This window comes from Hypanus sabinus, chromosome 14 (genome assembly GCF_030144855.1).
Source record: "Hypanus sabinus isolate sHypSab1 chromosome 14, sHypSab1.hap1, whole genome shotgun sequence".
In the NCBI taxonomy this organism is placed as follows: domain Eukaryota; kingdom Metazoa; phylum Chordata; class Chondrichthyes; order Myliobatiformes; family Dasyatidae; genus Hypanus; species Hypanus sabinus.
Window position 1 is genome coordinate 62878435 of NC_082719.1, and position 19952 is coordinate 62898386.

The 19952-nt window shown below is 39.4% G+C and overlaps 1 protein-coding gene across 1 annotated transcript in view; it reads left to right on the forward strand.

Annotated features, from left to right (window-relative positions):
• adamts6 (ADAM metallopeptidase with thrombospondin type 1 motif, 6) overlaps positions 1–19952 on the forward strand; it is a 257027-nt gene that overhangs the window by 21990 nt on the left and 215085 nt on the right. Inside the window, exons 5-7 of the mRNA XM_059989323.1 lie at positions 9485–9702; positions 16895–16978; positions 17375–17520. Of these exons, the coding sequence (XP_059845306.1) occupies positions 9485–9702; positions 16895–16978; positions 17375–17520 (448 nt within the window). The remainder of the gene's footprint in view (positions 1–9484; positions 9703–16894; positions 16979–17374; positions 17521–19952) is intronic.

Consider the following 19952-nt stretch of genomic DNA (forward strand, 5'->3'; position numbering starts at 1 on the left):
CTCACATGCCTGTCTTGTATGCCCCTGCTGTATTTGCATCTGTCACCACTCCAGATAGTGCAATCTAGCACCACCACACTAAAAATAGAATTTCTTGATCCATACATCTTATTTGAACTTACCTCCACTCACCTTAAGTGCATGCCTTCTGATAATCAGGCGTTTCAACTTTGGGAAAAAGATACTGTCTGAAAAAGGGTCTAGTACTTTCCCAGCATATATGACGAATAAACTCTTCTTGGGCTTCCAGCCGGGTGCAGGTATCGATTATAACCTACATTTTAATGAGAAACTCTGCCATCTTTATCAGGGATAATGCCTGGGCGTATCTAGTCCAGTGACATATATAAATTACCACCAGACTAAATATGCCCAGGCATCACCACAGATGCAGATGGCGGAGTTTGTCATTGAAACATCAATACTTGTACCTGTATCCGGCTGGAACATCGCTACCTGTACCTGACTGGAAGCCGAGAAGAGTTTATTCAAGATGCTGTCTGTTGACTCTATCTATGCCTCTCAATCTAATAGACCTATAATCAGATCTCCCATCAGCCTCTGCTGTTCTACAGAAAACAACTCAAGTATGTCCAACTTTTTATGCTGTCTAAAAAAGGCAGCATTCTGGTAAACCTCTTTTGCACCCTCTCCCAAGCCTCAACATCCTTCTATATTGAGGTGACAAAAACTGAACGCAATACTCCAGATGCAACCTAACTAGTTTTATAAAGCTGAAATGTAACTTACTGATTCTTGAACTTGATTCCTTAACTAAAGGCATATCCACAACTAATCTATATTCCACTGCATCATTTATTAATCTTCTGTCCTATCAACATTATTCTTTGGTATCATCTGCAAACTTACTAATCCACTAATCTTTATTTTCACCCAAGTTATTTTTGTACGTGGTCATAGGACATACTCTAGTTAGGGATCTGTACTATCAAATGCTGCCCTTTTCTATGGACAAGCCAATTCTGAATCCAAGCAGCCAATTTAACGTGGATCTATGCATCTTAATCTAATGGATGAGCCTCCCAAGAGGGACCTTGTCAAGCCTTCTATCCTCATCAATCACCTTCACCTCCTTGACAAACTCGGTCAAGTTAATAAGATTCGACTTGACCCACACAAAACCATACTGACTGTCTCCGAGTAGACCATGTTTTTCAACTGCTCATAAATCCTATCCTCAACAACGCTTTCCAATAACTTCCCTACCACTGCCCTGAAACTCAGTGGTTTATAGTTTGCAGGATTTTCTCATTTCTTGAATAATGGAACTACATTGGCTACTTGCCAGTATCTGAGGACCTTACCTGTGGCCAGATAACATTATGTTAGTCAAGACCCCAAAACTCTCATCTCATGTCTCTAATTAACCTAGGGTATATCTCAGCAGGTCCTGGGTACTTATCAATCTTATGTGTTTTAAGAAACCTCATACTATTTCCTTTATCTCAAAATGTCCTAGCAAATTAGCACTGTCCACACTGATTTCCCAATCCACCATGCCCTTCACCTTGGTAAATATTGATGCACAGTACTCATTTAGGACACTCACCAATGTCCTCTACCTCCAAGCACATATTCCCTCTTTTATCCTTGAGTGGTCATACCTGCTCCCTAGTTAGATTTTTGCTTTTGATGTTCAGAATACCTTGGGATTCTCTTTAATCCTCCTTGCCATGAACTGTCCTTGGCCCATCCTGGCTTTCCTTTATACCCCCAAATTATTTTCTGGCTTTTTTATAATCTTGAAGGGCTCTGTTTGACACTCACCTCCTAAACTTTAAATGTGTTTCCTTTCTTGAGTAAGTTCATTACCTCTCTCAACATCCAAACTTTCTTTACCTTGCCATCCTTGTCTTTCCTTTTTAGTGGAACATAACTGTCCTGTACTTAGCAATTGGTCTTTAAACATCCTCAACATGATAAATGTGGTTGTGGCCCATTAACAACTGTTCCCAATTAACTGATCCTAGCTCCTGCCTAATACTCTCATAATTTGCCCTGCTCCAGCTTAATAGTCTTTCACAAGGCGATACTAATGTTTGTCTATAGCTATCTTAAAATTTGTGTGATGATCAAAGCTTCCCTAACTATTCTCTCACTGTAAGGTCGGTCACCAAGCCGGGCTCATTACCCGAAGATTCAAGAATCAAAGTATGTATGCATCGTGCAATGCTGAGATTAATCTTCCTCGCAGACTGCTCCAAAACAAAGAAAAGCCATGGAAACCATTCAAACAAAAACATCACCCCCCACGCAAACAAATTGTGCAAATGTCAAAGCAAAGAGTGAAAAACACAGAATATAAAACACAAAATACAAAGATTCCAGGCTTATTTGGTTCAGTCCAATCTGGCATAGTGCCGTTTGTTATCTGCAGACTGCTCTGATCAAAATTGCACAAAATAGCAACAAAATAAAAGGAACAGCCAGAAAGTGGAAACATATCTTAATGTGAACTACGGAGTCCAGTCCACAAACCTCATCGATTAAACCTTGCCTAAGACCCAGGACTCTGGCACCATCCTCCGTCTGCATTGAGGGAAAAAGAGAGGCCTTTTGAATACAGGCACCTTCCTCCGAAGCAGCGAGTGAGAGGCTGGTAGATGGCATTGAGCACCTGCTCATCTTGACGCTTTAATTGGTCATCAATACTTCACCTTCTGGCTTCTTGGCCTCAAGGCCACTACACACTTACTTAAAACCCTGTCAAACTCTCTCAGAGAGCGAAATGCCAGATTGCTCAATTGACCCGAAAACAGCCCACCAAAATGTTGATCTCAAGCTCCAACAGTAGCGGAAAGAAAAAGAAGATGCAAAAGAAGTGGAAGTATTTTCATGAACTGTCCAGAGGATGTCACCTTTGGTTGCATTATTCGCTGTTATCATCTTCTTCCAGACATACACACACACGTGCGGGAGGAGACGGCCAACATCACATCCATTATGGCCCCTCCTTTTGTTGGACTCTCTACATGTTGACTTAAGAAAGTCTCCGGACTGACTCTAACAATTCTGCTCCATCAAAACCTCCTGCTTAAAGAGATTTCAGACTAACATTAGGGCGCATTTCTTTACACAGCGAGTTGCGGACACATGGAACAAGCTACTTAGTTGTGTAATTGAGATTAGTACCTCAGAGACTTTCAAATCTAATTTTGATAGTTATTTCAACATATTAGTGAATAGGAATTTGGCAAGCTTTATTGGGCTGAATGGCCTGTTCTTATCAAAAACTTTCTAATGTTCTAAGGAAGTCCCTATCTACCTGTATAGAGAAGTTGAAATCACCAACGACAACAATCCTGTTGTATTAACACCTTTCCCTGCCTGCATATCTGTTCCTTAATGACCATGTGGCTTCTTGGGGGTGGGGGAAATCTACATTATAATCTCAGCAGAGTGTTTCACTTTATTTGAGTTATTTCCATATTTACTCAGTGGATGAGCCTTCCGTTATGTCCCCTCAGATATTTGTCACTGATTAATAGCACATCCCCCGCTACTTTATTCCCGTTGTTGACCTCTTCCCCCATTCTACTTATGTCATCAGTGCCAGTGTACCCCATGACCTCTGGCTGCTCATCCTCCCCCTTGAGAATATTCAGCAGCCATTCAGAGACTTCCTCTACCCAGGCATCCAGGAGGCAATATACCACCCTGATATGTTTCATAGCCACAGATCTCCTGTCTGTCCCATAAGTATCAGATCTCCTATCATTATTGCTCTGCCTGACTTTACCCTTCCCTGCTGCTGAGTGTCAGCCAGCTACAGTGCCACGGCCTCGGATGCTGGTGCTGTGCCTTATAGGTCATCAGCTGAGGGGAATGGCCTCATGAGAACCCTGCCTAGTCACCTTACCTCACCTGGTGGTCACACATCTATCTGCAACCTATCTCTCTGAGCATGATCCCCTCCATACAAGCTTCATCTATGAAGCCCTTACCCTCCCAAATCATCATTCATGCATTCAACTCCAGCTTTAGCCCCTCGACCCAGTCTGCCAGGAGCTGCAGTAGGGTGCAGTCATCAACAAAACCGTGAGTTCTACATCTTGCAGAAGCAGTCCTTTGCCCTAACTACCACCTTGCTTAAAGCACTAATGATTCATAGAGAACAAATAGACATTTACCTATGAATTTTCACTGAAGCCGTTCTTACCCTGCCCCTTCACATTAAAGTCTCTTAAGTCAAGGCCTCAGTTCATACACCAACTCTGGCCTGCTTCAAAATGGCTACCCTGTATGACCATACCTTCTTTCTATTCGCACCTGTTAATTCGTCAATGAACTATTAACTAACAATTTGCCAATGTGCCTCTTTTAGGGTCCTGTGTAAGGACAATTTACCAGCAATTCCCAAGACCTATCTCTTTTAAAATCTTATGCCTCTGTCCCAGCTTGTGTTAAGGAAAGCTCATCAGAAGATCCCGAGACTTCCCTCTTTTAAAATCTAATACCTCTCCCTCCAAGCCTTGGCTCCTTGGGTATATTCTGCTAATACTCTATGCTGTATTTGGATATCAGTGAAAAAGTTTATAGCTCATTCCTGATTGTCCTTGGGCCACCTTCTTAAACTTCTGCAGTCCTTCAGCTGAAGGTTCTGACAGGTAGGAATGCTCAGGGTTTGGGCCAGGTGATAGTGGAGAACTTGCGATAAACTTCCAATTCAGAATGGCTACCCTTGTCCTTTATGGTAGAGGACATAGCATTGGAATGTTCTGTCTGAAAATAACCGTGGTTTATTTTATAAATGATATATACTGAAGCATCTGTGGGGTGCTGTGTGCTGATGCATGTTTAAGGTGCTTGATGTTGTGCCAATTAAGTGGGCAGCTTTATCTTGGGTAGTATTGAGTTTCATGAAAGTTGTTGGCATTGCATGTATCTAGGCAAGTGGATTGTTCTTTAGCATGCACCTGATAGGTTTAGGAGTTCCATACAGTAGTTTAACGGTTGCCACTTCTGGTATATACATTTTATATCCAGTTTATTTAAATACTTGAATTTGATTTCCCAGGCTACTAATCTGGGATTTGAAGTTCTTTCTCTGGATTAGTGATGCAAGTGCTGGTACAAACTCTGGTCTAGTGACTAGGTTGCATGCCTTTTCCTCTGTACTGAAAAAGGAAAATATATAAGGTGGTAGCTGCAATCCATGGATCATGAACATTTGCTTTCTGCTCCACCATAGAGGCTTAGCATTATAGAGCAAAGAAACAGGCTCTCCATCTAACTGATCCATGCTAAACAGGATGCCACATCTAAGCTAGTCCTATTTGCTGACATTTGGTCCATAAACTACTAAAGTTTTCCAATCCACATATTGTCTTTAAAAAGTTGTTTTGAATTTGCTTCAACCACTTCTTCTGGCAGGTGATTCCACATAGTTGTCACCCTTTTAAAAAAAAACACTGACTCCTCAGGTTCTCTTAAATCTTTCCCCTTGCAACTTAAACCAATGCCTTCTATTATTTAATTTCTTAACTCATAGAAAAGACTGAGTGCATTCACTCTTGTCTCTATGCCCTTAGTAATTTTCTATACCTATATACAAACACTTGTGTCTCCTACACTCTAAGGAACAAAGTTCTCGCCTGTCCAAACTCTCCCTATAGATCAGTCCCTCGAGTCCTGGCAGCATCCTTGGAATTTATCTCTCTGTACTGGACCACTGAGTTCAAGAGCAAAGCACAAACTGATCTCCGTCTCATCAGTTTTTCACATGGAATGGCTGGTGAAACAACAGTAACCCCAATGAATTGAATTGAATTGCAGGCTTTAATTAACAAGCGAAGTGCACTTTCTGTTTGTTTATAATTAATTTCCAATAGTTCGCACAATTTTAAGAGAATTTATTATTTAAAAAATATAAGAACACATTTGAACTACTATCTAAGAGTTAGATAGAGCTCTTAAAGACAGCAGAGTTGAGGGATATGGGGAGAAGGCAGGAACAGGGTACTGATTGTGGATGATCAGCCATGATCACATTGAATAGCGGTGCTGGCTCGAAGGGCCAAATGGCCTACTCCTGCATCTATTGTTTGTTGTCTACTTGTAAACTTATTTGTTTGGAGACATTCAGAAACTGCACGAAGTAAATTTATTATCGGTGTATATATGTCATCATATAAAACCTTGAGATTTATTTTCTTACAGGCAATCACAGTAAATACAAAGAAACACAATAGAATCAATGAAAATCCGTGCACAATAATACGGACAAACAACCACTATGTAAATACAAAAATTAAAAAAAAGCAAAATAATAGTAATAAGGAAGTAAGTCAAGTTTATTGCCTTTTCGACCATAAACTGCTGGTACATTACACAGTAAAAACGAAACAACGTTCCTCCAGGACCCTGGTGCTACATGGAACAACAGAAAACTACACTAGACTATGTGAGACAGCACAATGCTACACCAGACTACGTAAAACAACATAAAAACTGCACTAGACTACAGACCTGCACAAGACTACATAAAGTGCACAAAACAGTGCAGGGCAGTGCAATAATTATTGAACAACACATTAGGCACAGTAGAGGACAAATTACAATATAATACAGTCAGCCCTTCTTATCCGTGAGGGATTGGTTCTGGGACCTCCCCCCCCCCGTGGATACCAAAAAACAGGGATGATCAAGTCCCTTATTTAACCTGGTTCAGTGCGGTGGAATCTAGGACCCAGCACAGCTCTGAATCCGCAGTGTTTCTGTTCACGAAAATAATCACGATCACAATTGAAAATAAAGTAATAAAGCGATTGGAAAGAGGTGAAATGCCATCGGTCTACAGTTGGGCAACGATTGGAACAATTTTAATGGAGCATTTGAAAGGCCCTGCCCCGATGGAAGCTACAATTATTACGAAGCAATGCAGTGGTTTAATTATTGAAATACATATGTTTCTTAAGTGTTTTATCTGCATAGAAAGGTAAAATATATATTATATACTAAGACAAACATTTTACTAATTGAGGCTACATAATACAGGATGTACCTGTTCCGACTTCAAATCCAACTCAAAGGTGGACTCGAATGGAACTTGTTCATAACCCGGGCTGCCTGTACTTTTAAATCATCTCTAGATTACTTATAATAGCTAATACAATGTAAATACTATGTAAATAGTTGTTACACTCTATTGTTTGGGGAATAATGACAAGAAAAAATAGTCTCTACATGCTCAAGCGAAGAGTGCCGGAGAGAGAACTTATGGGTTTTCCCAATCTGCCGTTGTTTGAATCCGTGCATGCAGAACCCACGGATAAGGAGGGCCGACTGTAATAAATGATTTAGATGTCAGTCTAGACTCTGAGTATTGAGGAGTCTGATGGCTTGGGGGAAGAAACTGTTGCACAGTCTGATTGTGAGAGCCCGAATGCTTCGGTACCTTTTGCCAGATGGCAGGAGGGAGAAGAGTTTGTGTGAGGGGTGCGTGGGGTCCTTTACAATACTGTTAGCTTTGCGGGTGCTGCGTGTGGTGTAAATGGCTGTAGTAGCGGGTAGAGAGACCCCGATGATCAGCTGACCTCACTATCCGCTGCACTATCCAAGATGGTGCAATTCCAGAACCAGACAGTGATGCAGCTGCTCAGGATGTTCTCAGTACATCCCCTGTAGAATGTGATGAGGATGGGGGGTGGGAGATGGACTTTCCTCAGCCTTTGCAGAAAGTAGAGACACTGCTGGGCTTTCTTGGCCATGGAGCTGGTGTTGAGGGACCAGGTGAGATTCTCTGTCAGGTGAACACCAAGAAATTTGGTGCTCTTAATAATCTGTACCGAGGAGCCATCGATGTTCAGCGGAGAGCGGTCACTCCGTGCCCTCCTGAAGTCAGCAACCATCTCTTTTGTTTTGTTCACATTCAGAGTCAGGTTGTTGGCTCTGCACCAGTCCGTTAGCCGCTGCACCTCCTCTCTGTATGCTGTCATTCTTGCTGATGAGACCCATCATGGTCGTGTCATCGGTGAACTTGATGATGTGTTTCAAGCTCTGTATTGCAGCACAGTCGTGGGTCTGCAGAGTGAACAGCAGTGGACTGAGCACGCAGCTGTGGGGAGCCCCCGTGTTCAGTGTGATGGTGTTGTAGATGCTGCTCCCGACCCGGACTGACTGAGGTCTCCCAGTCAGGAAGTCTAGGATCAGTTGCAGAGGGAGGTGTTCAGGCCCAGCAGTTCCAGCTTTCCAATCAGGACACAATAAACAATAAATATAGAGAATATGAAATGAAGAGTCATAGAAAGTGAGTCCACAAGTTGTGGGAACAGTTCAGTGTTGGGGTGAGTGAAGTTATGCCCCTTAGTTCAAGAGCCTGATGATTGGGGGGTAATAACTGTTCCTGACCCTGGTGTGTGGGTTTTGAAGCTTCTGCATCTCCTTACTGATGGCTCCAGTGAGAGGAGAGCATTGCCTGGATGTTGGAGGTCCTTGATGAAGGTTGCTGCTTTCCTGTGACAAACATGCTTACGGGTGGGGGAGTTCTTTACCCGTGAAGGATTCAGCTGTAACCACTACTTTCAGTAGGCTTTTCTATTCAGGGCGTTCATGTTTCCGTACCAGTCTGTGATGGACAGTGTGTCAATTGCCTATGGCAGCAGTGAGCATTTGAAATGTCATCACCATGATTGAGGGGCAGAGCCAGAGGCTCTGACATATGAGGGTAGTTGCCACTTACTTCCCTGGATAGCATTTGGCCTTGAGTTTAATTAGAATTGTATGATTGGGAAGGAGTACAAGCACAGTGAAATACTGGACAGAGCATAATATGTTAAACTGAGGCATCATATGCACATTTGGATGGATGTGAATGATCTTTGAAATTCCTCCAATATCTTGAGTAATATTTCTTTCTGAAGTCAATAAAAGTTTGGGCTGTTGTTTTGTAAAACATCCCTGTGCATAAATTGACATGTGCTTTTGCAAAAATGATTCATTGATTATGAACACAGTACAGCCTAGAATTGACTGACTTGCGTTCGGATGTTGCAAGGGTGCTAGTATTAGTACTATTGATAACCATGAAGAGCAGTCACCTGTCCAGTGTAATGGAATTATCATTGGTTTATAAATTTTATTTCTTGCTAATCTAGATAGATTTTGTTGTTTAATGTATTTAGAAAGGCATGAGGAAAATTGCTTAACTAGGCAGGTCTGGAGTTGGAACCATTTCTGGATTTAAAGGCATGGCTGGGATCTGTAGTGCCAGTTAACGAGTATTGCAAGGTGGCCTCCAAAGGGTTTGACACCTACAAGTAAGCTATCAAGAACTGGCATAGAAATTTCAAGTGTGTGTGTTCATTTTGTTTAAAATTTGAACCAATAATGTCCTTCCTAGGTTTTCATGCCCTTTAATTCGTGATAGGTTCAATTTATGAGTAAAAACACAGTAAAAAGCAGCTGGACTGTAAGATGCTAAGCCACTAACCCAGCTAACATGGTTGATTATCTTCACTTCCAGAAGACCACACACGAAGAAGAAAGCCTTGGTGGTTAAACGATCTCTCAGCTGTTTCAACCTCGTTGCCAAATAACAGAACTACAAATAGTCCCCACCGACAAAAGAGATCAGTAAGCCTTGAGCGCTTTGTGGAAACTCTGGTAGTAGCGGACAAAATGATGGTGGGATACCATGGCCGCAAGGACATCGAACATTATATCCTGTCTGTAATGAATATTGTAAGTTTTATACCTTTGTACTTTACAACTGTTTTTGGCTGTTGCACAAGTTATGCCTACAATCCTTCTACTCTTTTAGCAGGGGCATTGGTCTCTTAAAATGAATGAGCAAATGTCTCTAATAAAGCAGAACAGTGGAATTTCAAATGCCCTGCACTTGCATTTAGTACAGCACATTATAATTCTTAATCTTTTCCTAGAATGACTAAAGGGCAAGGTAAAATGGGAGCATTATTCATTTGGCTGGGAATATGCTAGCGGTTTTGAGATAAATGAAAGCTGCAGATGATGAGTGGTAGTTGGACTAGGGAATGCAGTAACTCAGGTGTCAGGAGACTGCTGGCTTAACACAAAAAGGATGTTCATTGTTAGAGGTAAGTCACACCGTTTTTAAATGATATGTGATTTCATATCCCAGAGCAGAGCAAATATGGGGAGATCTAAATATGCAATGTGTAATCAAGGTGAAGACTGCTGGCTGCCCCCAAGGAAAGTAATGTTGAAGATGCAGTAATTATTTTGGTGGTCCTAGGTCCTCCCCTCAATGTCTTCACTGGACAAGTCTGTGCACCAGTTGCCAGGTACAGCTGCAGTAAAAATTGCAAGTTCTAGCACATTGTGTTTTTAAATCAAAACCAATGTAAAGGTAGGAGATTGGTGGGTAACTCCCCTGGGCATATTAACTACCTACTTACAGCATTCTCCAATTTGATTCAAGATTAAATTAATCATTTTTATCAACTCCAATAATCTGCTGTTTATTAGAGAGAGATAGATGGTGCTACTGTATGGGAGTGCAGGACAGTAAGAATGAAATTAAAGCAATTTATGATAACTTGGGACACTCTTGTTTTCATTTGGTTGAGTTGCTAGCTAGAATCAATTATCTAAGTGGTAGCAGCAGAGAATTTTGCTTTAAAACAAGTCTTGTGATTGGGTCTACATTGACCTATAGTCTTCTCTTAGAGTTCCATTGTCCTGTCTTCAGCAATGCACATCAAGATGTACAATTTTTCACCAATGAATGTCTTCCATAGTCAAAGAAAATCACAGAGTCAAAGAACACTACAGCACAGAAACAGGGTCCTCAGCCCATCTGATCTGCCTGGTCTCATCGACCTATACCTGCAACGTAGCCCTCTGTACCCCTCACATCCGTATACCTATGCAAGTTTCTCTTAACTGTCAAAATTGTACCTGTATTCACCACTTCCACTGTCAGTTTTTTCCACACTTTCACCATCATTTGAGCGAAGAGGTTCCTTCTCAAGTTTTCCGTAAATATTTCACTTTTAACCCTAGTTCTAGTGTCATCCAACCTCAGTGGAAAAAGCCTTCTTGCATTTACCCTCTCTACACCCCTCATGATTTTGAATACCTCTAACGAATCTTCCCTCATTCTCCTGTGCTCTAGGGAATAAATATTCAGGTAGGTTCATTAGGTAGGATTTTTCAAAATAGCCTGCAAGAGTTTGTGAAAAGTGTTCCAGGGAACAGTTCTCATTATTTTATGAATTTCTTGTGTTAATTTTTAAAATCCGGATTTCTGGACGGAGCCTCACCCGATGCAGTGTTGGGAAATTGCAAGAATGCTTTCCCAGACTTTTGTCCATTAAACTGCAAGGATAGATGATTATGAGCATATAGCACTGTCTGTCTAAAATGTGCTCACAGGGACTTAGGCCCAGTCTTAGAGGGTCAGGTTAATCATAATAGTTTTCTCTTTGCTGAATGTATTTATTTTACATTGTCCTGTTCATTAACATTCACCTTGTGTCAAATTTTTAAAAAATTGGCCAAGACGTTATAATCGAGAGGTTACAATAGCCAGAGAGGAACAACATCTGCACATTGGAAGAAGAGTTCAGGTAGTTCTAAGAATTCAAAGAGGCAAGTGTGTAGCCATGCAGAATGGAGTGGTTTATCTTGGATTAAAAGTAGAATTAATGTGAATTACAGCAGTCAAAGTAAAACTTGGAGGCTATTGTAAAGATAAGAAAAACAGAAGACCACGCAAAACTTAGAACGTTACCATGCTGTAGTGAAACTTACGCAGGGTATTTGCGAGTTTTTGTTAAAGAACTAACATTACATCAGTGACTAAAGAAATATGAAAACAAGTGTTGGGGCAAAGAGCTGAAAATGATTATGCAAGAATATTCTTGGAAATGCTTTTTGTTAGCTCACTGCAGTATAAAACTGAAGTTCAAGCTTGCGTATGATGTATTAAATTGTAGAATAGGAGTTGTCATTAATCATGTAATAAACGATAGTCAGGAAAAGCCAAATGTGATTTAGGCATGTTGATGAATTGTGAGAGAATGCGGCATTAAAATTCCTTGGACTTAAGCATTTTATCAATTGGTAGACTTTTCATCTACGTCACAAACCATTGATTTTTTTTTAGGAAGTTATGTTCCAAAGTAGATTACAGCGGCTGTGGATGATAATAGATAATGTGAAGATAGATCATTCTTTTAATGTCAGTATATCATGAAATAAATATGAAGATTTGAAAGAAAATCTGATAAAGATGTGATATGATCACAATTTGAGAATTCAAGCAGAGGTTTTAAAGCATGATATTTGCATTGAAAATAGAAAATGATCATGTTTGGAGACAACATACCTAATAACAAATAAGTTAAGAAAAAAATACTATATTTACAGGTGAAATATTAGCTTTATTTATCACGTTTATGTCAAAACGTACAGTGAAATGACAAGAGAAAATCTGTTGGAAATCCAAGTAACACACTCAAAATGTTGGAGGAACTCAGCAGGCTAAACAGATTCTCTGGAAAAGAGTAAACAGTGGATGTTTCAGGTCAAGATCCTTAATCAGTCCTAAAGAATCTTGGTCCAAAATGTTGATTGTTTACTCGTTTCCACTGATGCTGCCTGGCCTGCTGAGTTCCTCTAGCATTTTGTATGTGATACAGTGAAGTGCATCACTTGTGTTAAATCAAATCAGTGAGGATTGTGCTGGGCAGCCCGCGTGTCACCAGGCTTTTGGTGCCAACATAGCAAGCCCATAACTTACTATCGCTAATCATAGATCTTTGGACTGTGGTGGAAATTGGAGCACCTAGTCGAGGTCCACTTGGTTATGGGGAGAATGTATAAACTCCTTACAGATGGCCCTGATATAGCATTCTGCTAACCACTACAGCACTGTTCCCAGATTAGGAAATAGAAAACCTTTGGAATGATATCCTGAATCAGATAAATGTCCTGTTGACATGGAGCCATGATCATCTATCTGAATTGATGCTGGGGACAGATTTTATCAAATGGGAATACAGAATGGTCATATGTGAATGTTGAGAGGTTTGTGCTGAATAAATGCAATAGGATCACAAGTATCTAGTCAGAAGTTCTGTTTACTGCTCTGGGTTGGCTAAAACTCTTGAAGAACTAGTAGAGAAGTGTAGATTGCAGCTCTAAGCCAACAACATCAGCCAGCAACAAACATTGACGATCCCTCTGGTTCCACAGATGCTATTTGACTCGCTGAGTTCCCACATCAGTTTGCTGTTTTGCTCCACACTAAAACATCCACAGTTTCTTGTGTCTCCAATAGTACCTATGCTTTTGAAAATGGCCAACAAGACCATTCCAAAGTGTATACTATTGTGAAAAGGGGATTGGTTACATTTTAGTATTCAAAGACAAATACTCGAGATCTATTCAGTTGAAGCAAATTGGATTCTTTAATCCAACAATTGAATTGAATTGACTTTATTGCTTACATCCTTCATATACATGAGGAGTAAAAATCTTTACATTTTGTCTCCATCTAAATGTGCAATTTATTGTAATTTATAGTAAATAGTATGTACTGTCAATATAACATAGAAATACAGTTGATCAGCATGAATTAATCAGTCTGATGACTTGGTGGAAGAAGCTGTTCCAGAGCCTGTTGGTCCTGGCTTTTATGCTACGGTACTGTTTCCTGGATGGTAGCAGCTGGAACAGTTTTGGTTGGGGTGACTCGGGTTCCCAATGATCTGGGCCCTTTTCACACACCTGTCTTTGTAAATGTCCTGAATAGTGTGAAGTTCACATCTACAGATGCACTGGGCTGTCAGCACCATTCTCTGCAGAGTCCTGTGATTGAGGGAATTTTAGTTCCCATACCAGGTAGTGATGCTGCTAGTCAATTGTACCCTTGTAGAAAGTCCTTGGGATTTGGGGACTCATGCCAAACTTCTTTAACCATCTGAGGTGTAACAGGCACAGTTGTGCCTTTTTCACTATACAGCCAGTATGTACAGACCATGTGAGATCCTTGGTGATGTTTATGCTGAGGAACTTAAAGCAGTTCACCCTCTCAACCCCAGATCCATTGATGTCATTGACGCCTGTCTCCAATCCTCCTGTAGTCCACAACCAGTTCCTTTGTTTTTGCGACACTGAGGGAGAGGTTGTTTTCTTGACCCCACTGTGTCAGGGTGATGACTTCCTCTCTGTAGGCTGTCTCATTATTTGAGATTAGGCCAATCAGTGTAGTGATGTCAGCAAAGTAGTGAAATCCATTTTCCTGTTTTTGTTTGTCATGGCTTATCAGAAGAACTAATCTCAGACAATGGTTCTCAGTTTCATTTAGTTCATTTGACTCTTTGATCAAATAAAATAATACATAGCCCTGTCGGGCATCAAATAGTGCAGTGAGTGATTAGTGACAATTCTCAAAGAAACACAGAAGACAAGCATTTCAGGGAAGCTTTAATTCAACACTTTGATGTCCAACAGTAAATTAGCTCAGGTGCATTTGATGCAATATTTTACAATGATGAAATATTCCGCAGTAAGTTAAAATATTGCTGAATTTTTAATGCAGTGAAAGCTTCAGAATACAATTGATTTTGTTTCAAAAAATCTTTGTCTGAGTCTAAGAATAAACACTTGATATGGCGCTTCTTAAGAAAATTGTGACTTGCGTTACAAAGAGAAGCATTTTAAATGACCTGTCAGTGTTTGTGTCCAGATCACATAACAATTCTGACATTCAGAACTAGAATGTATGGTTCAGAGATAAAAGTCAGAAGTGAACATGAAATAACTTAATTCAAGCAAGAGATGTGCAAGAGTAAATTACTGTATATGATTATCTGTGCATTCCAAAAATTGATCTGGCATAGACTGTGGAAGAAATGGCACCATTGTGTCAAAGAAGATTTGCTTGAGTCTAGCACTGGACAACAATGTTACAACGCTCTATTTGAACTACAACATTCTACTTGAACTTGAACTTAAGATCCTTGGAAATGATCAAAGCCATTGTAAAACTATATAAGTATCTCTTTTCAAAGAGAAATAGTATTCTGTGTGTAAAAATATAACTTATGATTTGTGTACAGATGCACAGTTTAGATACGGAGAGTGGAATAAACAAGGTGAATGTTATTGAGAAATTTTTCATGCCCCTTCTTGATTCATCGTATATGGGTAGAAAAAGAACTTACACATATATTAAGGATTACAATTTTGATTATGGATAAAGTGGTTACGGGGGCGATTGATGATCACAAGGTTGCGTCTGGGACAGAAGTCACAGGAAATGTCAAGTCATAGGTTGAAGGACAGGATCTGAAAGGTCATTTAAGTCATTGATTGTGAAGTAAGTTGATCAAGTGGAGGCAATGATCTGCCTTTTGGTCAGGTTTAGTGAGAGTTGGATACAACTTGGGTGTAGGACAGTTGAGAAGGATCCACAATGAAGAGTAAGTTTTTAAGTAGAAGAAGGCCTGTGATCTGAAGAGTTTTTCCAGCATCATTCCATGGAACTGACATGTGGATGTTAGTATTTGCTTCATGTCACTCTTTAATATGCCGGATAAACAGAGGAAATGGAAGAAAGATTGTGGACCTTGAAGTCAATGTAGTGAATTCCAGATTTTCTTTAACAAAAGTTTTAATTATGGGTATTTATTTGTGTTGCTCAAATAAAGATTGGTAAGATTTCCAGAGCTTATATAATTATAATTATTAGAAAACAGCCAAAATATTTGACATTTTGAACTTGACTATGAGGAGTTCCGCAAGTGACCAATGAATTTTCCTTCATATTCTTTGTGAAGAATCTCATCTGGCACTTCTCAGAGTACACATTTGGGATTAGGTAAGCGGTTTGAAGAAACAAATCAATATTTGCAAAAGGTATATAATCGGTTGCTAATGGTGCATATTTCAAGTACCAGGTAGGATTCTGGCCCATCTAGAGTGGTGTCTGAGGAAGCCCAATTAGTATTAGCAGCAAGGCCTTGGAAGCATATCGTTGTCAGATTTATGAATGATTACAGTTTCGATGCTGATGAGAAGAGCTGCTTAGCTTTTATTTTCAATGTTGGGGAATAAAGGGATTTTGGCAATTTGGAAGAAGACTCTGTCTATTTGGAGAAGACAAGTAAAGTGCAAGGACAAAGAAGGCTAATGGTCTCCTTAACGTGGTTGGTGGGTCACCACTATTGTTAATAGTGTCTATTGATAGGAACTCTACCTTTGATAACAGGGAACCTAAATCCTTCCTGGGAACTTAAATTGTTTTTTTTGATAATTTATGCCCTTAAGTCATGGATACTTGAAATTACTGACAGACTTAGATGTTCTTAGGATCTCGATTTTAAAATTCTGATATTGGTCCAGAAAGTTGACTAAATCCTGTTTCAAATGCCCAAGTCAAGTTTCTAACAGATAGAGAAAGGGTTAAAATTCCTTCAAAGTTCAAGCAGTCGATTATATATAACATAGCTACCTGAAGTATGTGGGTGACACCTTACCTCTTGCAGTGTATAATGACCTCTGCTTGTGTATAAATGCAGATATATAAACAAAGCAGATATGTGAGAACATGTACATTTAATTTGATGGTTACTTTAAAACTTAAGATACTGTTTCTTAAACTTGAGAAATAATTTTCTAGCACAATATTTTTGGCATGCAGTCCTCACAGCTGAGAACATTAATCAGAATTTGTGGTGCACTTTCCCAGACTTTATGGCCTTTAAAGCAGATGTTAATTGAGCAAATGAGGCTCTGCATTGGGTTAATTATTGTATAGACCTATCTACGTGCAGCTTTATTTAATCATGACATTGCTGTTGCTAGAGTTTTTGTATAAAAGAAAGAAATTGAGGAATTTTACTTTTGTCTGACTTTGTGTCTTTTCTTATTTTCTGGAGGTCAGGTTGCCAAACTTTACCGTGATTCCAGTCTAGGAAATGTTGTGAACATTATTATCACTCGTCTGATTGTTCTTACTGAAGATCAGGTAAGAGGAGGAATCCAAACTAGCTAGAGTAAAACAATAATATCTTGTGTATGAATATTTTGATGAATCAGAAGTGAAGTTCTATTGTGGGGAAAAAAAGCTGGAAAAGAAATATATTGGTTTGACATTTAGCCACATTATTAATGTTTTCAATAGGAATTTTTGTGTGTGAGTAATGATTCTTTAATTCTTCTCTCCTTGATGTGTTTAATAACCTGTTAGACCAAAATCAGGCAACAGAATATACCAAAATAGAAAATTCTTAAATGAAGCAAAGGGTAGTTTTCCAAAAAAAAAAAGAAACTACACTTATTAATTATCATTATTATTCTGTGAAGAAAACCTGGTTGCTGAGTAATGTGCTTGGATTTCTTTGGTATACTTGTTGCATTGTAGCCAAACTTGGAGATAAATCATCATGCAGACAAGTCCTTGGACAGCTTCTGTAAATGGCAGAAATCCATTCTTTCTCACCAAAATGATGGAAACACCATTCCAGAAAATGGGATTGCTCATCATGATAACGCTGTTTTAATTACTAGGTAAGATGAATGTTCTGGATATTTGCATATGGGTTCTTATGACAAAGCAAAATCTTGTGTTTTGTGACTAGTAATGTATATGTTCACTTCAGAATATTTGATTCAAGCTCTTTAAGTTTCCTTCATTTAAGTTTCATATTTGATTAATCCGAGTTAGCCTGTATGAGAAAGTACTGAATTACAAATACCCAATCTCAACTCCTAGGAGGTTCCACTCCTCCCTCTAACCATTCAAGAGGCTATGGACTTTAACTAATCTAATGTGTACAGTTCAGCTTTGGAGATGAATAGAGATCAGAACATGATTTACTTTGGGTACCATCCTTATTATACTGCACTACTGAATCATTTTAACTTCAAACTTCCAATATTCCATGGCTCTCGTCCTGTACTCATTGGAGTATAGAAGAATGAGGGAGGGATCTCATTGAAACCTATTGAATATTGAAAGGCCTTGATAGAATGGATGTGGAGAGGATGTTTCTTGTAATGGGCAGTCTAGGACCTGTGGTGCAGCCTCAAAATACAAGGACTTCCCTTTAGAACAGAGAAGAAGAGGAATTTCTTTGGCTGGAGGTGGTGAATCTGTGGAATTAATTGCCACAAATTGCTGTGGGGGCCAAGCTATTGGATATACTTAAAGTGGAGATTCATAATTGTTTGATTAGTAAGGGCATTGAAGATTATGGGGCATAATGGGGTAGAGAGGGATATTAAATCAACTATGATGGAATGGCAGAGCAGACTTGATGGGCTGAATGGTTTAATTCTGCTCCTTTGTCTTACGGCCTTATGGTCTAACATTTCATCTCAATTTGTTTGTGACTGTCTTACGTAATTTGCGCATTGAAGGTCTGTGGAGTTTTATATTACTTGAATTTACATGCAGTTGACTTAGAATCATCAAGGGATTAAGAAGAAAGGATACTAATCAGCATCAAAGAGCAGCATCAAGGAATTTCTAATATATCTAATATACCTGTAGCATGTATTAAAATCTTGTAGAATCTTGCTTAAAGCAATCCAATAGATTGCATTTCAGCGTACATAGACACTTGATTGCATTATTAGTCAGGAACAATTTTAAACTTAGAAATAACATTGAGCAATATCAAAACTCTAAAAAAAATATTCGCACAACATTAATTCCTGTGTGTAAGGCAAATGTGATTATTTGTCGGTTTGGAAGAAATGACCAGTTCTGTGCCAGAGAATAAGAAATAAAAAATACATTTTAAAACATATGATGTATTTCTGAATATTTTTCTTTTTATGTCACTTGTGACTTAAATGCAGTAAAATGCATTGAAATTTACAAGTACCATATTTAGAAAAACCAGTGCTGCTTCTCAAACTAGTATCCTGTATAAGAGAATTCGGTTCAAGCAACTGCCAGAAAAGTTACAGTTGTGTTTAGAATTTCTTTCAACCATAGGTAGGATTATGGCACCATTTTTGATGATAGCTTAAAATAAACTTTTGCTTTAATTCCATAATCAATTAAAGCAAGACTTTAGCAAAGCAAGGGGTGGCACAGTTGTGTAGTGACTAGTATAACACAACTGCAGTGCCAACAACTCGGGTTCAATGCCCACAGCTATGTGTAAGAAGTTTGTATGTTTTCCCTGTGACCGTGTGGGCTTCCTCTGGGTGCGCTGGTTTCCTCCCGCATTCCCAAGACAGAAGGGTTAATTGGTCACATGGGTGTAATTGGGTAGTGCGAGCTCATTGGGCAGGAAGGGCCTGATACTGTGCTGAATCTCCAAATAAGAAAATAAGAAATAATGTAAGGGTGAAATTCCCTGTGTTCATATTGGAGCTTTTTAATCCCCTTTCGTTTTCTCATCTTCCAAGTCATGTCAAATTGAGTTCATTGTCAAGTGGCCAAAAAAAGGAATGCACAAGTGCAATGAAGCATCACCGTCAAATAGCATCATCTAAGCAACATTCACAAGAAAAACATAAATTAAAGATAAATTATGCACCATTTTTTACAAGGCCCCTGTATTGACTGCAGCTGAGTGAAAGTTTGGGTCCTCTGCTACATTTGTGATCTGGAGGGCAGTGATATTTTGTTCCAACACTCTGCATTTTTATCAATCAGTGATTTATAATACCTCCACTTGAAATTAGCTTCTAGATTACATCAGCAGATTTCTTAATGGCTTAGTCAGTTTAGCCAGTGAGTAGTTGAACTTTATAGGTCAGGAAGATAGCAGATTGATCTCTAGTCTCTGCTTGGTTTTAGCTGATCAGTTTTCGTTCTGGAGGCTACAGCCTCTGAACAGGTTGGGAACAAGGGAGGTTTTGGCATTTTGGCAAAGGGTTAGGAACAGGGAAGGGAGAAGTACCGGTACCAGATGTGTGGCCTTCATTGCCCTAATGTTGAATTCTATAAATTCTTTATGTACTTTGTTTGTAGCAAGGCTGGG